The 17,955-nt window shown below is 48.1% G+C and overlaps 11 protein-coding genes across 12 annotated transcripts in view; 3 read left to right on the forward strand and 8 right to left on the reverse strand.

Moving 5' to 3' along the window:
* pdm3 (pou domain motif 3) overlaps positions 1-17,955 on the forward strand; it is a 67,615-nt gene that overhangs the window by 31,803 nt on the left and 17,857 nt on the right. The window lies entirely within an intron of this gene.
* On the forward strand, positions 318-1,672 carry LOC108070846 (uncharacterized). Its single transcript, XM_017161477.3, has one exon. It carries the CDS (start codon positions 704-706, stop codon positions 1,571-1,573), a length of 870 nt encoding a protein of 289 aa, XP_017016966.1. The 5' UTR covers positions 318-703; the 3' UTR covers positions 1,574-1,672.
* On the reverse strand, positions 1,656-3,198 carry spaw (spacewatch). The gene has a single exon (XM_017161473.3). It carries the CDS (start codon positions 2,995-2,997, stop codon positions 1,699-1,701), a length of 1,299 nt encoding a protein of 432 aa, XP_017016962.1. The 5' UTR covers positions 2,998-3,198; the 3' UTR covers positions 1,656-1,698.
* On the reverse strand, positions 3,084-4,322 carry hubl (hug-bell). Its single transcript, XM_017161474.3, has one exon. It carries the CDS (start codon positions 4,278-4,280, stop codon positions 3,294-3,296), a length of 987 nt encoding a protein of 328 aa, XP_017016963.1. The 5' UTR covers positions 4,281-4,322; the 3' UTR covers positions 3,084-3,293.
* On the reverse strand, positions 4,411-5,424 carry whip (whipple). Its single transcript, XM_017161482.3, has 2 exons — positions 5,288-5,424; positions 4,411-5,228 (listed from the first exon to the last, which is right to left on the reverse strand). The coding sequence occupies exon 2, from the start codon at positions 5,163-5,165 to the stop codon at positions 4,551-4,553; it is 615 nt and encodes a 204-aa protein (XP_017016971.1). The 5' UTR covers positions 5,166-5,228; positions 5,288-5,424; the 3' UTR covers positions 4,411-4,550.
* swif (swift-tuttle) lies at positions 5,428-6,338 on the reverse strand. The gene has a single exon (XM_017161478.3). The coding sequence runs from the start codon at positions 6,336-6,338 to the stop codon at positions 5,562-5,564; it is 777 nt and encodes a 258-aa protein (XP_017016967.1). The 3' UTR covers positions 5,428-5,561.
* On the reverse strand, positions 6,481-7,328 carry cola (comas sola). The gene has a single exon (XM_017161479.3). The coding sequence runs from the start codon at positions 7,248-7,250 to the stop codon at positions 6,486-6,488; it is 765 nt and encodes a 254-aa protein (XP_017016968.1). The 5' UTR covers positions 7,251-7,328; the 3' UTR covers positions 6,481-6,485.
* On the reverse strand, positions 7,582-8,535 carry boly (borrelly). The gene has a single exon (XM_017161481.3). It carries the CDS (start codon positions 8,370-8,372, stop codon positions 7,650-7,652), a length of 723 nt encoding a protein of 240 aa, XP_017016970.1. The 5' UTR covers positions 8,373-8,535; the 3' UTR covers positions 7,582-7,649.
* Positions 8,854-9,613, reverse strand: LOC108070853 (uncharacterized). Its single transcript, XM_017161483.3, has one exon. The coding sequence runs from the start codon at positions 9,481-9,483 to the stop codon at positions 8,965-8,967; it is 519 nt and encodes a 172-aa protein (XP_017016972.1). The 5' UTR covers positions 9,484-9,613; the 3' UTR covers positions 8,854-8,964.
* Positions 9,907-11,613, reverse strand: LOC108070845 (uncharacterized). The gene has a single exon (XM_017161476.3). It carries the CDS (start codon positions 11,494-11,496, stop codon positions 10,534-10,536), a length of 963 nt encoding a protein of 320 aa, XP_017016965.1. The 5' UTR covers positions 11,497-11,613; the 3' UTR covers positions 9,907-10,533.
* LOC108070849 (uncharacterized) lies at positions 11,763-12,822 on the forward strand. Its single transcript, XM_017161480.3, has one exon. The coding sequence runs from the start codon at positions 11,940-11,942 to the stop codon at positions 12,684-12,686; it is 747 nt and encodes a 248-aa protein (XP_017016969.1). The 5' UTR covers positions 11,763-11,939; the 3' UTR covers positions 12,687-12,822.

Consider the following 17,955-nt stretch of genomic DNA (forward strand, 5'->3'; position numbering starts at 1 on the left):
AAGAGCGCTGCTGCCTGCCAACAATTTAAAGCCGAAACGCAAAACCGACAAAACTGAATAACCGTTGCGTGCCTAGGCCCAGTCAGCGTCACAGGCGTTTGGCTTTGTCTCTGGCTTTGCACTAAGAAAAGGTCTTACAATTATTTTGGGGAATTACTTAAGCAAAAATTAAGTCTATTAAAATATTTATAAAATAATACAACAATGTACTACTTAGTTGTACAATTATATAATATTTTATTTATATTTCGTACAAATTTAATATTCATTTTGTACGTTAAATTCTCTCTGTGTATCTTTGCCTTTTCTGCCATCTATCTACGGGTCTGGCCAACTCCGACTTGGCCAAAAACTTCACTTGAGCTGGCCTGGCTGATTGGGCGCGCGTTGTTTTGCATTTCCAGGCCAGAAACTGCGGCTGGGTCTGCGTAATAAAATGCATTTTAATTTGGCTAAATGTTCAATTAAATTTAAACATGCGCAGTCCGCTGTTTGCAATTTTGTGTTGCCTGTCGCCGCTGCGTCGAAGTTGCCATTTTCCGCGCAACTTGCAGTTGCAGGCAGGACCCTCCATCGGATTTTTCCTCTCAGCAAACCAAGAGCTCAATTTCGATTAGCTTGAATCACATATTTTAACTTTCGCCATAAATTTTGTTTATAAATTTTTAAAAATTCCAATTTATAGTTCAAAAAGTTTTGGCAAATGTTTTGGTCCAACCTCTCGAGGGCCTTTACCCTGAGGCAAGGCGGCAGTCGGCCGCCAGGAAAGCCTCCAGAAAAGCCACCAGCTCCACCACCAGCCAAGCTTTCAGATAAGTCTCCAGCAACACCATCAGCAGCCAGCGAAAAGAAACCGTGCAAGGTGCGGACGGAATGCCAGGCTGCCAGGTTCTGTGCGGAACCTGACAGGTTCCATTCCATGTGGGAACCGCCCCAGAACCTTCCGCCTCCGTATCCCTTCCTAGTCCGGCGCTCGAACGAGCTCTGCTGCGATTCCAACTGCACCAAGCCCCTGCCCTCGTTCGACGAGCTATATTATCATCCTTCCTGCAAGGACGGTCCCTTCCAGCGCACCTGGGTGGAGTGCCCCAAGTTTATGTTCCGCAAGAAGGTAATCTGCGCCTACGACAAGCTGGAGACCTTAGAGCCGGCTCGGCGCTTGGCCAAGAAACGAGAGCGCGTTAGCAATTCTTATCCAGAAGACCAGGATATCGGTCCCTGTCCTCATCTAGCTCCCTTGGCGCGTTGCATTCCTGGCCGCCGTCCGCCACGTTGCCGCAAGGATAACCAACGTGTATGTTGCCGAAAACTCTGTGCTCCAGTTCCCAGTTGGTCAGAGTGCAAGAAGCCGCCGCTGGCTCGGGTTCGGCCGAGAGCTGCCGAGTGCGAGTGCCGGCGCACCATCAGTCTCTGCGAGGTGGAGCGGTGTCGCCAGCGGGTCAAGATTCAAGATGAGCCGACCTTTATGTGTCCCAAAGATGTTTGGCGGGCCAAGAAGGTAAAGAGGTTGAAAAAAAAGCCGGAAAGGAAGGATAGGAAAAACAAGAAAAAGAAGGATAAGGATAAGAAATAAATTCAGAATTTCAGAGTTTAATTTTTTTTCACAGAAAACTCCCAGAAAGGTGCCCCTAGTCCCTCACTTAAAAGTTTAAATATATGTTTTGAATATTTATTGACTATTTTTGTTAATTTTGCAAACTAATCCACACCTTGGTTTTCATCTTTGGCCATCAGCACGGTGGCTTTGTAGCTGGTTCTACCAGACTCCAGGTCGCTTAGGGCCTGCTTCAGAGCCATGTACATTAGTAAGCGGGACTCGGACTCTGGAAGCTGGGCACAAATGGTGTAGCCATCTTTCGTCGCAGAGTTTTCAGCACTTCCTACGGCATCGACCTGGGAGCTCTGACTGGGCTTAGGAACCGGCACATCGATGGTTCTGAAAGGTCTATATGTATGTATGGTTTCCTGGGTCTGAGGGTTCTGCCTGCCATCTGTATTGGGATTGGGAGTGCTCTCTGAAGGTTTTGCGGGCGTGGCTTTTGGCGAATCATCTGCGGCCATCTCTTGATCAGGGTTGAACTGCTCTCCCTTGGGTACTTCTCCGGCTTCAGTGGTCTTTACAGGTACTTCTGAGTGCTCCTGGGACTCCTTTAGTTCCATCACTTCCTCATAAAAGGCATTACCATCCACCGTGTTCGGGTTTAAGCTGGAATGTGTGTCCACGGAGGAGGCAGTTTCTTGATCAGAGATTATTACAGGGCTTTCCGAGTCTGGAGACTCCCTTAATTTCTCTTTTTTCACTTCCCTGAGAGAGACATCTGCATCCACCTTGCTCGAGTTCAACCGAGGATGTGTGTATTCCCAGGAAGAATAAGGCTTTCCCATGACATAATCCTCCTGGCTCATCGTATCGGGGGCGTTGTCTTGCAGGGTCTTCAACAAACATGAGATCTGGCTTAGCTCCTGCATCATGAAGTCCACGTTCTCCTTCACGGATGCCAGAGAGTTTCGTTCTTCGGTGGTAAAGGATTCGGAGGAGCAGAGCTCCCGGTTCAGTTGTTCGCGCAATGCCAGCATCCTACCAAATTGCAATTCCTCCTGGAATTTGATGTGCTCCTCCTTCTCCGAGGCCTCCTGTTCGTGCTCGGCCGACATGTACGGATCGTCGACTTCACCGGGACCCGAAAGACCTGCCAGCTGCTCTACATCCAGTTCATTGTTCCTTAAGTCCCACGTGGCGGTAAAGCTGTCTTCTGTTTTCTCGTTGAACTCGCTGCATTGGATATCTTTGGGCTTCACTTCCGACCGGGCGAGGCGGTTACTTGTCTGTCCCGAGGGCTGCTCCATCTCGACCCACTTCAGCTTGTTCTGCACCTGCTTAGAGGACCAATCGGAGTCGTCGGACAGACATCGCACCACAGCTCTGCAACCCAGGGCTAGGCGGCCTGAGCGGAAAATACCGCGTGTTAGATTTCTGACCACCAACAGACGAGACATACTGGAATTTTGAACAAGGCCTGGAGATAGGGGCTTTTCGGAAGGTACAGTCAGCTCTGAGGAAAGTCAGGTAGGTGAGTGAGGTATCTAGAGCCCAGCACACTGACAGCTGGGGCCAGCTTGTGGAGAGCCTGCTGTGATCGAAAAGCCACCATCACCAGAAACCACATAGCTATGGGATTTATGTATCCCTATAAAATATGGCTTCTGATGAATGGGGCTTCCCTGTGGGAATCCCTGCTGGAGCAATTGCAGCAGAGCTTCAAACAGGGATCACAGCAGGATGCAGTATCTATCTATGGTTCCGCCTCTCGGCTCAGACAGGGATTCACTCTAATGTTCTTGTTTTTGGCCATATGGTCGGCCCGCCGGAGTATTAGGCAATCGGGGGGACGTTTAAGGCACGTGCACTCTGGGGCACGCCCGGGAATATCGGCCGGTTCCTCCTGGAGGCACTCGGAGTAGCTGGGGAACGGGCACTTGGTCTTCACGCAATCGGAGGGAGTAGGGTACACCTTGCAGTTTGGCGGATGGCGAGAGGCTCGGCAGCATGGCATTTGCCACCGCGGGCAGCCTTTAAAGTTCTTGTTGAGGCACTCCAAGCGCATCCTCTCGTGCTCGTTATTGCAAACGGAGGTTGCGCATTGCGGTTTCACCGTCCGGCGTTGGACTTGCGGCGGGACTGCATCACACCAACAACATACCCGCTTGGGCACCATTCGCGGCGAGCACTCCCACCAGGTGCGCTGGTAGTTGCGGCTCTTCTTCGACGGCGTGTAGTAGAGCAAGTCGAAGCGGACGTCTTCGCAATCAGGGCAGCAAATTTCCTTCGGATAGTCCCACTCGACCACTGGTGGGGCGTACTTCTTGCCCTTGTACGACTCCCACATGGAATTAAACGGATGCCGTGGCTTCTTGAAGTCTTTACTATTGACGGACGGCGTGCACGGGCTCTCCGAGATGCGCTTGTTCACGCAGGGCGGGACCATGGTTTCACTGCAGTCCCCCTCATTGCACGGACCCACCAGCTCCGTGGGACTGCAGGGCTTCCTATTTAACACCTTGCTGTTGGGCACCTCGCTCTCCGGGCAAGGCTTTGCGTACCGAATCCGCTGGTCCTTCTTTTGTGCCATCACTGAGGAGTGATGGAAGATCCGAGCCAGAGTGGTCGGATCCTTAAGGCTGGACATACAAACCATCTTCTTGGCCATACTGATGAGCATGGCTGGAGGATTTAATTTTGACTTCCGGATCGGAGAGGAAGTGGTTCGAAACGTGTACATAAGGCGGGCCGAGAGAGTAAAAGGTGGTGTCACAGCCGATATCTATAAACTCCCAGATTCCTTTGATAACCCTGAAAGCACATGAAAAAATAAAAAAAATAAACCAACTTCTTAAGACGAAACACGTTTATTCTGTTACAGAGTCCAGGCCAACCCCGAGTCCTGTTACCAATCTCAGTCGCAACTCGGCTCTACACACATGGTGTGGTGCTGTGGCTGAGCTGCGGCCGGGCTTGGCAACAGGATCGAGGACTGCCCGAGTGTAACCGGCTAATAGCAGTCCCTGTACACTCTATTGGCATGGAAGGCAAGAGAATCTTGGGCGAAGGGCTTCAACGGTACGCTTTGCCCCTGAAAAATACTAGCGAACGGCGATGAGTAGCGTGAAGAACCCAGGTTCTTCCAATCCTGAAATCCCCTCGATTTGCTGGCTAAGCTATCGGTATGTCTCGTAAAGTTCAGTGGCGGAACTTCCGTCTTGGTTCTCATTATCGTCGGTTCTGTCTTGTTTGCCTGCTGAATCCTCTGTCCGATGTTAGACAAGCTGGTTAACTGCGGCACTTCTGTCTTGGGTCTCAGGATCGCCTGCTCTGTCTTGTTTGCTTGCTGAAGCCTCTGTCCTATGCTAGAGAAGCTGGTCAATGGCTGCCACTTGACGGCTGGTTTCCCCAAAGACGACACCTGTCCGCCGTTGGCCAGGGGCTTGAGGTGGGCCACAGTGGCCTCGCTCCGCGGCAGGGGATTAACACTCTGAAGGGAGCGCGGGGACTGGGACTGCGACTGGCAATCGTTCCGCACCAGCGTGGGCTGGGGGGCGCGTGAGTAGCGGACCAGGATCTTGGTCAGGCGCTCGGCGCACATCGTGGCCAAAATGGAGGTTGACATCCTTGATCGTCTGCGGTTCCCGTTGTCTTCTTCTGCTCTCGAATTTACGCCTGTGGGTTTGGACTACAATACGTTTAGCCTTGGAATGTCTGAATTGAAATGTACGTTCGATTTGGATTTACTTTTGTTTAAAATGTGTCACCGAAATATTTGCCTGCAAAACTTTAAAGACATGGCTTCCTCAATACACAAAACATAATTTTTCCGTGATCAGACAGCAGATTCTCCTTTGAATTTCCCAATATAAAGTAAATGCAACTACTACGGACTTGGAAATTTTTTATTTGAATCCACTTAAAAGCAATCTTTTCTTCTTCAAAATTTTACTGAATTTCCCGGCTGCTGAAGCAAAACATTGACGGCAAGTCTTTGGCAACTTGCATTCATTGCTTTGATTCAACAGAAGGGCTGGATTTCGAGGTTTATCCTGTGGTTTTCCACCTTCATGGCCACGCATTTGGGCACAAAGTCATGGCATCGGCACTCAGAGCTAGGGAGAGGCCTCCTGCCCCTGAACTTTTCCGAATACGAAGGATACGGGGCTCGCAGCTTGGTGCAGATGGTCTTTCTCCTGATCTTGCAGCTGGGTTTGCAGCGGGCCAGCCTCTGGCAGCAGGGCTGGTAGATCTTCACACACTTTTTGCCGGGATCTCGAGCCAGTTCTGTTTCGTAGCAGAGAGCCCGCAGCCGTTTGTAGTCGATGTTACAGGCGCAGCGATCGTGGGGAGCACGGGGAAGCACTTCGGGTGGCTCGATGCCGTCCAGGCAGCATACCTTCTTAAGGCGCTGCTTGACCGGTGGACACTCAACCCAGGTGCGCTGGAAACGGCGTTTGTCGTACCTGGGATGATAGTACAGGGAGTCAAAGCGCGGCAGAAAGTCCTTGCAGTTGCTGTTCTCGGTGATTGCGCACGACGTCTCCCACACCGAGCGGAAGGGTTCCTTGGGCTGCTTCGGTGGCTTGGGCCGCTCTGGAGTAAAGCAGGGATGCCTTGCCATCGATCGCACGTCACAACAAGTGAAATGCTGCTGTTGCTGCGGTACATCCTGGGCTACCGAGCAAGGGGGGGCCCTGGGCTCCGTGGGCGGGCATGGCATCTCCGGAAAGTTGGTTACTTTGTAGGAGTAGCACCTGCAGCAACGTCGGCAGATGAGCCGGAGTGCCGACCGCATCCTTAAAATTTTGAGGGAGATAAGGGAAAGGTCTGAAAAATTAGACCATCAAATAGTGACTGGAAAGGCATCGGGTACTGTGTTCATCCTAGAAGCCAGCTCTGCAAAGTCGTCCAGATATTTCAAATTGCTCTGGGGAAGACAGCCTCAGTACGGAAAGCGCAATCTAGGTTTATAGGCAATAAGAGGCTTGGTGCAGGTCTTTTGCACCATTCTGCATCTTTGGTATTTGGCCAAGCCATCGCATCTGGTGGGCAGCGTCAGGCAGGCGCACTCGGCCGGGCAGTAACTGGGCACCAAGTCGCGGCAGACCTCCGAGAAACTGGGTATCGGAGCTGGCGTCTTGGTGCAGTCGCTGACTTCGCGAGGACGACGGCAGTCGGGAGGACGACGACCCTGCTTGCAGCCCGCCCCCTTGATGAAGGATTTGCAAAACAGATCCATTTGAAAGTTGTGCTTTTCGATAGTTGTCGGCGATGGCTTCGGTGGAAGGCGAACACGGCGTTTCGTAGGCGGAATGATTTCTGGATCGGGACAGCAGGTGTCCTTCGGTCGCAACCAGATCTGCGGGCACTCGGGCCAGGTGCGCTGAAACTTACGGAATTTGTCAGAGGGCTTGTACCTGAGCTTGTCATGGCGGATCAGTCTCTGTGGGCACCCGGGATCTACGGGCCGATCCTTCCGATCGTAAATCTCCTTCAGATACAAGGGGTACTTGTCTCGCTTAAACGAGGGCGTCTCGAAGGGTTTCTTTACCTTCAGCGGGCAACCAAACTTGTCCTTCGTACACTCGGCGGTACTCTCTTCGAGGATCGGGCGGCACTCACCGGCGGTGACATCGTAGTTGCCCCAGTCGTAAATTCTCCGCAGGGCCAGGATACGCCGTTGCTCGCGTAGCTTTGAAAACAGCATCTGGAAAAATTTTGACAGGAGTAGACCGAAAAGGGGGTGTTTTTATCAATGAAAATAGGCTAAATAAAGTGACACTTTAGTCAAAGGAGGCTTGGTTTCCATAGCTTATTTCTCATTGATATTTTTCAAATTTTATTAATGGCAAGAAACTTTATTTAAAAAGATATTTTGGCTATTTATTTACTGGTTTTCCGATGAATATAGCAAGTAGATGGTAGTCAAGTTCACAATCATACAGAAAATCGAACTTCACTTTAAATTTCTGCTTACTAAATGTAAACAACTATTTTACTGCCCTCGTAATTATGTAAATAAGTAAAAATCGTAAGCCTTCATGGATCGGATAATGTTTATTTTCCTTTATTCGAAACTAGGTCGCCTAAGAAAACCCCAATCCGCCTAGGACTTCTTCATGCGGTAGTAGTTCCACACCACGCACATGGGCGGCGTGTTGATGCAGAAGCACTCTGATGGGGCCAGGTCAGGCAGCGGGTCCTTCAGACACTCCGAGTAGGAGGGATACTTGGTCCTGCGCTTCTTGCATTTAGAAGGTGGGGTAACGGGGAAACAGCCTTTGAGGTTCGCTTCCTTGCAGTGGGGCGACTTGACCCTGGGGCAAGGGCTGTCACCCTTGCGACGACACGGCCCTAGTCCCAGGCTCAAGTTGCTCACTGGGGGGGACCTCGCAGTAAGCTTTGACGTTGAGCGGGTGCGCCGCTCATATAAGATCGGACTGCTCTTGCAGACGGCCTTTCGCTTTCGCTCCTCAATTACGCACTCGCGCCAGGTGCGCTGGTACTTTCGGTTCATCATGTCCGAGGGCTTGTAGAGCGTACGATCCCTGGGCGGGAATGCTTTAATGCAGGGATCATCGACGCATTTTGCTTGTTTATCAAAGAACGAAACCGGCGCTTCGAACTCTATGTCCGTGGGGCACTTGAACTCGCTGCGACGCTGCGAAGCCCAGCATCGTTCCCTCTGAGTGGTCTTGGAACGATCCGGAATGGTTAACATCTCCAGATCCGTCCTGGGCACGTCGTAGTTTTTCGTGGAGTTCACGTAACGGAGCTGCTGCGTCGCTGCTGCCGGAGCATTAAGAAGCGACCTTCGCACCAGCAACATGTTGCCGACTCTAAAACGAAATTAACTAAACTGAACCCGTCGCGTTTCGAACAAACTGATGAATTTAGGGAAACATTTAAAATTTTGAATAAAACTCTAAAAAAAATTTAGCTAAAATGAAAGCGATGAGATCTTTTATGGTACTGACTCTTTTCTAAGCAGTTGTTGCTGAGGTGAGTTTCAGCGCCTACTAAGATCCATAGTAGAATTATACAATATAATTCTATCACGCTAAGATCTGTGTGAATGTTCGATTTCATATATTTAAATAAACTAGAAAACTATATTTTTTTCAATTTATTCTTTCACGTGAAATGTTACATCACATCGTACGCCCATCATTATATAGTGAATACTGGGTTAAATCTTTATTCTAAATGAGTAATTTGCATCTAAAACCATATATTTAAAAATCAATCTGTACATTACGGTGATTTCCTTTTGTTACTTTTTATTACTTCTTAAATATGCTTTCTCAAAATTGAATTATTCACAACAACCATACTTGTGAGTTCTTTAATTTATTTGGATTTCTGTTCTGCTTAACAATTTACGGACTGATCTGGACCGTGCCACACATTCGCCAAGGCCCTTAGTGTCCCAAGCGATCTGCAATCACCTCTGCCTCGTAGTGACGGATCCTGCGCTTCTGCTGGTCGGAGATGAACTTGGAGAAGAACTCGCTTGCAGGAATAAAAGTCTTCTGGAGTCGCCTCGTCGAATCGAATCGGGGCAGCGTATCGGGAATTTGTGCCGCTTGGCTCTCTTCGCACGGATTCTGTATCGCTAACTGCTCCTGGTAACTGGGTTCATCATCCTCCTCCTCCTCCATAATGTGCTCCCGCCACGTGGACTGGTACTCGCGCTCCGTCCAGAGTTTGGGGCTGTACATGGTCTCGTCGAGGCGCCGGTTGTGCACTCCTCGGATCTCCTCGGATGGTGCCTCATGCCGATTGAACCAAGTTCGCTCGTACGCACGGCTCTGCAGGTCATCACCCGGCCAGTTCTGGGGATTACACAGCTGGAACTCTGCAATTCCTCGAATCTTTACCAGATTTCCGAATTCAAAGGCCAATAGCCGCCTGTTTACTGAGATCTTTTTGGAAAGCATTTTTGCAAAGTCGAAAGTACAAATTATTTAGTGCAAAACTAGGCCAAAAAAGGACAATTTGTTGTTACAAACTAAGGCCAAATTTAAACTGAACGAATGGAGGGAAACGACCTGACATTGCTGTCATGGGTCACTGATTCAAAAATGTTTTAACATATGTTTGGATTTAGAAAATAGAGCGCGATCCCTCTCTTCCTGCTTTATTTAGATCACAGAAATACATAAAGATTTTCTTTATAAACAAAGCTTAAAAGAATCCCTCTTTTCACACAGAATAGAACTTGATTACACTTCGCCTGTACTTTGCAGGCAAAGCGTTTAAATTGGAGTGAAAAAGATAGATATATGCGAAAGATATATTTTTGAAAACCAAAAGACCATATCTTGTGTTCCTAGAATTTCTTTAATAATTACTAGCCAGAGTTATTTTGAAGTTATATTTTAATGGTTAAGTGTCATCAAGGAAAGTAGTTGAAAAAGAGTACCCGGGTCAAAGTTGTGGACGAAACACCTAAGCTCCAGGTGCCGCCAAGGAAAAGATTAAGACAGTATTAAATAATAAAAGCCAACTTAACAGCTCGATAAAGTTCTTCAGTGTGGGGTTTGTAAGCTATCCTCCGACATCCGTGATGATTGACTGATCAGCATTTGTCAAAGTCTCCGCAGTCGCATTCTGTAGGGGGCTTGGGTACCGCGGGCTCTCGCCGGCACTCCGAGTAGCTCGGAGACGGTGCTGGCACCTTGGAGCAATTCTTCTTCCGGGCATTGCGCTTACAACTGGGCTCCGGCTTGTTCTTGCCTTTTGATTTTGAGTTTAAAGTTGAAGAGGACTTGGATGTGGCGCTCTTTGAGCGGATGGCAATTGGAGCCGTGCTCCTAACGAGGCACTGCATTTTGAAGCTCGGTATCAGAGCCGAGGAGGTGGTAACAGATAGAATTTTGAGTAGTCTAAACATTTTGAAGATTTGGAATTTTGATATGAACGGTGTGGTGCTTGGGGGCCAACTTTCACAAGCTCCCTAGTTCGGCTGAATGATCTGTCGCCGCCTCCTACACTTCGCCGCACTTGAGCACTGGGGACTTGCCCCGGGCAATTCGGCGACGAATTTCGGCCCAAACTTCGCAGGCCATGGGTGTGGCCAGGCACTTGCATTCAGTGGGCGGCGCGTCGGGCAACTCGTCCTTCCTGCACTCCGAGAAGCTGGGATAAGGCGCCAGACGCTTCTTGCACTTTGTGACGCGGCGCGTGAGGGTGCAGCTTGGCGGATTCCGGGCTGGCTTGCAGCAGGGCAATGTCCAGCGGGGGCAGGTGCTGGTCGCCCCCTCCTCATGGCACTTCATGGGGTTGACCATGGGCATCTTGGGCCGAGCGGTGGCCGCCTGGCCCTTGCGACGACGACGGCAGGGCTTTGGTCGGGGGTGCTTCTGGTGGATGCATACCTTTTTGGGCTTGATCACCAGCCTGGGGCACTCGTTCCATGTAACTTGGTATTCGCGGGCCTGCTTGTCCGTGATGCGATAGTAGGCGATATCCAGGCGGGAGGGCAATACGCAATCGGGCACGTACTCACACCCGTCAACTTCCCACATGGAAATCTTCTTGCTGGACTTGGCCTTCTTGGGCTTGGACTCTTTCTTCTCCTCGGCCTTCTTGGCCTTCGTGCCTTTGACCATATCGCAGATGGAGCCCTTAAAGTGTGAGGGACCGCATCCCTTGGATCCGTCCGTTTTCTGAGTGTCACACTCCTTGGGCGCCCCGCAGTTGTCATCGGCGGCGGCCTTCTTGCTGTAGTTGCGCACCTGCAGGCAGAGCACACTGGAGATATTGACTGCCCCTACTCCAGGTGCTCCAGAAGCTCCAGGTGCTCCGGCTGCTCCAGATGTTGCAACGCCCGATCCTGCTCCGAAGATGGGCCTCAAGACCTCGGCCTTCAGCTGGTTGCATGAATTCGCCAGAGAATCCAGGCAGGACTTTAAGCCCTGTTCCACGAATACCCGATACATTCGCCACATTTTGATTTTATTATTTTATATTTTTTTTTTTTGTTTTTTTGTTTTTAATTTTGCTAACTCTACCGAAACAAGCCAAAACAAGGTGTGGAAAGGCCGAGGAGTGGATAAAGACTGACTTGATCGGCTACATCAACAGGAAAGAATGGGATTTCTGGGCCTACTCTGACTTTGAGGTACTCTCGATCCCCTTGAGTCGAATCCAAAAACTCGCCACGAAGTAGGCCTTGGACCGAACTTCGCTTCCATGTAGCAGATGCGATTAGGTTTAGGGCTCAGTTTCATACGGCCTCTTCTAAATTCCACATCGGCTCCGTTGAGCTGTGTATGTTTTCGGTCTTTCGTTTTTAGTTCGGAAAATTCAAAAAACATTTAAAAACCCGAAAGGTATTCTTTCTTTGGTTTCGGAATTCCTCTGTTTACTTTTCAGGCCAACATCCCCAGATATGTCTACGATGTGGCGCAGCGCAGTGACCAAGACCCGATGCCATTTGGTGCCCCGGTTCTCGGGCGCCATCTCTGGCCGGTTGTATGCCACGGACCACAACCCGCCGCCCAAGTGCACTGACTCTGCAGGCGGCAAGTCGTGTGGCAAATTCAACGGCTGCGGCGATCCCCGCTATGAGAAAAAAGGCCCGACTACCCAATCAGACTCGTTCGCGTTCCATCATTTGATCAAGATGCCCCCAGAGTGCTGCGACGACCCCTGCCGGGACAGGAGTCCCAAGTTCGACGACTGCTTCTATGAGATCTCCGACAAGGCCAAGCGTGTGTACCAGGTCACCTGGGTAGAGTGTCCGCCCATCCAGATCAAGCCCAAGAAGATCTGCTGCCACATAAAGGCCAAGCACCCGCCCATTCAGCGTCGCAAGCGCAAGGATTTCGTGGCCGCCGGGGTATGTCCCAAGGACGAGTGCTCCATTGCCACCGATGGACCCTGCCCCAAGATCACAATGCCCGGATGCAAGGCCGTCGACAACACATCCTGCTTCATTGTCCGCCGCAAGACAGACTGCGTCAAGGTGAAAGCCCCGTATCCGGCCTTCTCAGAGTGCTCTCGCGATGCCATCCGGCCGCCCAGGCGCATCGAGTGCAACTGCCTGGACGTTCCCAGTCAATGTGATCTTTTCGCCGAGTTAAAGCGGCTCGCGAGTAATCCCGGCAAGAAGCAATGTGGCGGCAGCAGGGGCTAGAATCGCTTAATCGTTCTGAAATTTATTTATATAGACGTCATTACTGTTAACTAGGACATTCCGAAACCAATTCAGTTACCATCTTCCTTTCATGGGTGAAGTTCCAACTTTAAATAGACCGAAACACATACAAAAATATTGTTGGTGTGACTTTATTTTGAGTGATCTTAGGGGAAGTTCTAGAGGAACCAAGGTCCTTTAGTAAGGTGCGTAAGCAACAGATAATGAGCTCTCTCATTTCAAGACAGTTTGGTGTCACTTGAAAATATCGAAATGGGGTTACTCATCTTATTATAATACAATAATAGGACCATATCATGTTTTCCCTTGTGAAACCCTGGCCACACTACCACACTACCGCTTAGCCATGTAAATTGAAAACATTTGCCCAACTGCGGATGAGTATGCAAAGTGTCCCCAAGAGGAGGACAAGGGGCTGGCGGACCACTGCGTGCCATATTAAAGTCGCCTTATAGCAAATTACCAATTCAGATATATACGGGTACACACACAAATCAGTTATACCCGGCATCTATCAGCATATTCCCGACAGTGGTTGTTCGTATTTTGTTACTCGTTTTATTTTTTGGTTTTCTCTTCTTTGAATGCATGCAGGCCGTCACATTTATTCGAGTTCGAGTTTGATGTACGATCCCAAATGCATGTGCATAATCAAAAGGGGAGCGGAAGCCAGGGGCTGCTCCATCTCCCGAAGACAATCGAATCCGCAGAAGAAAAAGGAGGAGGCTTCCCCAGCTGCGGAGACATAATTGATGGATGGCCAGGCCGACGACAGAAATGTTCTGGCACAGAATCGCGGTCGTGTGTGCGCCTACCTACCTTCGCCTAAATAATGATGTCGCATTATTTATGCCGCAGCTGATTTGCATAGGTAAAGCGCAAAACTTTGGGTTACCCGGATCGAAGGTATGGGGGGGGGGGATATAGCTAGGCTCCGGGCAATGTGTGCGCTTTCTTTAATAAATGTTTAATTTATAATTGATTTCCCCCCACGACCTCAAAAGTTTCTGAACCGCAAAAGGATTTGCCCGCGCACGAAAACACTTAATTAATTCGCATAGACAGACAGTCGGACGGATGTGGCAGGGCAGGATTCAGCTTGGCCCACCCATCTGGTCAGGCACTCACACACACACACACTATCTACACACCCCCCTTACACACACATGAAGAAATAATTAGAAATTAGAATAGAGAATGGAGAGGCCAAGTTGCCCGCCCACACACTGAGCTGAGCTGAACTACGCCGCCCACAAAGTCCGGAGAATCCCCAACCCCGAGTCCACACGCCCCTTAACCCTAGCCCAAGCCCCCACAACCTTGTCGCCACCCCCTCCAAGAAGCATATTTAAAATGTAGCCAAGTCGACGTCGACACGAGTATGATTTAAACTATATACTTGGACCCTTTTAGCAGACCAAAGCCCAAGACAGCAGCAACCCGAATCGAAAATGTTGCTGTCCGTTGTTGCCCAAGCAGTTTCAATTTACTTATTATGCCTAGAGATGGGGGAAATCGGGAGAAACTATCGATGTTTGTATATTAAATAAATTATGGGAGATTTTTAAAGATATCTTTAATAACAAAAATATATATGCTTAAAGAGTAGGTAATCCTATTTATATCTAGGTTTTTTTTCCTAGTTAGCTTTATTTTTTAGATCGTTAAAACTATTTCAGCAAATGCTGAAACTTTAATCCTTGAATTTTATAATTTTTATCTTTTAACCCATTAAATCGCTTAAAATTACCATTATCGATAACGAAACGCTGCCATCGCTAAGAACACCCAAGCAGGACGGCTAAGGACAGCCAGAAACAGGACAAGAGGAGGGCTTAATTTGCTGCTAATATCCGTTTACGTCTTTAGTTGCAAGAAAATTACAATATTTCGTGTGAGATAGTTGGCACGCACCCACACTCACGCTCGCTCTTATCCCAGTTGGGCGGCTATAGAGACTTTTGTATCTAATTTAAATTTCCCAATTTCGGCGCTGCAAGAAAAACGCCAAGCTGGAAAATGAGCCAGGGCCTGGGCTAATTTTCTATAGACGCCGCGCAAGGGTTGGAACCGAGGTTCTCTCCACAGCACGGCTGGGTTGCTCGGATTAAGGCCCGGCAAGTGGACACAGGCAGGGGCTCTCCGGCTGCTGCTGCTTAGCCAAATTATATTATGACTTGTTTAAAATTCAAATTTGAAAACACTAAAATCATGTTTTCGATGTCTGGCCACCCCGACAACTCCGCGCAAACCCCTTTTGCGGATAGTTTTCGGCAAGGGTTTAAGTAGCGCACGCGGCCAGTGGGGATGGAGTCCTTGTGGGTAAAGGGAAGTGGGTCCTGGATGGGTGTCCCTGCCAAGGATTTACCACCGCCTTCAGCCGGGCAACTTTTGCTGTCTGTCCTCGGCCTCGGCCCCGATCCTAACTCAAGGCAATGTCCTTTGCCGACTACATACGAGTGTCCCTGTCTGTGCGTCTTGGTGTGTGGGGGTGGTAGTCTCTCTGTTTGTGTGTGTGTTGCCAAAACATAGTTTCTAGTTGCCACATAAATTTTGCATGCTCTGTGTATATGTGTGTGTGTGTGTCCTACGGCTTGGCCAACGAAAATTTGCTTTTAAACAATTTTAATGATTTCATTAGTCCTACAAGAAGCAATTTAATGAGGACGATTCCGGGGGTTCGAAATTGATTTTCAGTAGAGTTAATAGAGATTCGCATTGGGGATTTATACATAAATTAGAAGTTATCTTAGGCTTTACTTAAATATTTAATAATCAAATTTAAAGGTTTCAAAATGGAATTAAACTTGAATCATTAACATTTTAATTTGAAAGTTAAAAAACTGACTTCAGGCTTTATTTTAGACCAGCTTTTGGCTTGGACATCTTATAGATAAAACCTATGAAATGCTTTCTTTATAATGTAATTAAAGTTTTAATTTTTGTCATTTGTGTCCCTCGATTTGTCTTAGAACTTTATCCCAGCCGAAGTTGCTCTAAGCCTGAGCTAAGACGCCATTTTGTCTTGGCCTTCGACACACACACTAGCACTCATACAGAGAAGCCAGTCAGGACATAATTAGATTGCATAATGTAAGTGTTGCCCGTTGCCCCCCGTCCAGCCTTGTGTACTCCAAGTCGGAGTCCTGGCAATTTCAATAAAATTTGCGTTGGCCAAGGAGTGGGGGTGGCAGGAGCATGGGAAGTGGCTGGCTTAGCCCGAAAAGCAGTCAAATGTCTCAGACACAAACCACACACACACACACATAAACCCTCTCTCACTCCTTGCTGGCATCAGGGCCTTAACCCTTGTGGTTGTGTGTGTATGTGTGAGCGTTCTGGCCAAGGCAATGGCCTTTCAAAATTTTCGAATTTACGTAAATTTAACTTTCTTGAAATACACTTAACTGTAAAATTAATTATAAAAGGCAATTGTGTGTGTGTTAGTGTTAGTGTGTCTGGTAGACATATGTGTGTGTGTGAGGGTGTAGGTCCTGGGGGTTTATGGTGAAGTACACAGGAAGAATAGAAAAGATATTATGGAAAATATTTATGAAGAAAGATTTAAATTGGTTTTTATAGATTTAAACTAGATGTTGGGCCTAATATAATTACTTAAGAATTAAATAAAGCCTAAGAAATAATAAATATATATGCTTAAAAAAAATATTATACATTATGGGTTTATATTATGGTAAAAAAAAAGTTCAGAGATGGTTTTATCCTTCCAGAAATACTTCCTCCACTTTCCAAATGGAATTAAAATATGTGAAATTAATTCAATATGTCCAATTCATAAACATACCCTTCATTTTTCCCGGTGTACACTTAAGTTTCTCTTAGTCTTTGGCCGAAAAGGTGTTGGCATGGAATTTGCATAACCAACAAAACGTCAATTTCTTCAGAGAGCAAGTAGAAGAGAGAGCTGCTTGCATGTGTGTATGTGTGTGGGAGCATGTACAGTTGCGCCCATCGCCATTTGCATACTAACACACACACATGCTGAGCCTTGTGTGCGAAAACACACTAATTAAATGTTGAAGGCAGTTTATATTGAGATGCCGCCCCACTTGCATGGCCAGCGGGCAGACAGAGGCCAAAACCAGGTGAGAGGGTGTATATGCACGAGTGTGTGTGTGTGTGTGTGTCGGGATGGGTGGCGGAAGGGTGCATTATATAACCCCAAACCAACACCTGCATGTGTGCGAACGTGTGTCGTAAGAAAATCTATAGCCTACGGTGCTCAAGCCCGAACCGCAAATTCAAATGTCTTCATTTTGCACATCAAACCAACTGCAGCAGCAGGAATCCTGGCCCTCCTCACACAGACACACAGGACGAAGGAGCAGCGCTTTACATATGTATGTATGTTTGCTGAGGATTTCTAATTACATTCGGCATCGTTCGGACAGGGGGAAACTCAAGAGCGAGCCTTATGTAAAATATACTCCAATGCCCTTAAATTATAATGGTTCGTGTAAATCGAAGGGGTTAAAAGGATATCCCATCTCGAGGAGTGACCATTCGGAAAGGGATTTCGTTTTAATTTCCTAAATTATTTACATAGAATATTTATTATTGACCTTAAGAAATATTAAAAGGATGCATTTCGCAACTTAAAAAGGTAGTCGAAGTATCTAAACATTCCCCAATGACTATTTACACATTAAGCCAGGCAATTATCCTTCTGACAGTTTGGCTAATGTCACGATCTAGGCTGTGTAGTAGGCTCCTTTCTGCCTGCCACCTACCCCGGTTTACACACGCAGACATTTTTAATTAAACGTAAATTTTGCTCTATTGATTAGTTGCCAACAACTCGGGAACTTTGGGTGTTCGTTTGGGGCGAGCATGTGCAGCCTTTGTTATTGCCAACGCATTAGTATTAGCGCAGCGGATGACGTGAGTCCTGGGGACGGGACGGGCGGGAGGAGCTTGACTTGACACGCAAACTACTGCGAAAGGGGTGGTGGCAAGTGCGGTGCAGTGGCGTAAGTGGCAAGAAGGGGGCGTCGGCCTGTCATTGTTCAACTGGCAGGCCACAGAGAGAAAGAGGTAGAGAGGGTGAGACTTTTCGGTTGCCAGTTTGGCGTCTTTTTAACACAATGACAGTTAATTAGATTGGGTTCGGGATAAGGATAGCGCGAAGGATATATGCAGGTGTAATTGTTTGCAAACTTTGGCCTCCCCAAGGTGTATACATTTCGCACAATATATGTGTATATTCCTTGAGGCTAATGGTGTGAAA

Source organism: Drosophila kikkawai, chromosome 2R, assembly GCF_030179895.1.
Source record: "Drosophila kikkawai strain 14028-0561.14 chromosome 2R, DkikHiC1v2, whole genome shotgun sequence".
In the NCBI taxonomy this organism is placed as follows: domain Eukaryota; kingdom Metazoa; phylum Arthropoda; class Insecta; order Diptera; family Drosophilidae; genus Drosophila; species Drosophila kikkawai.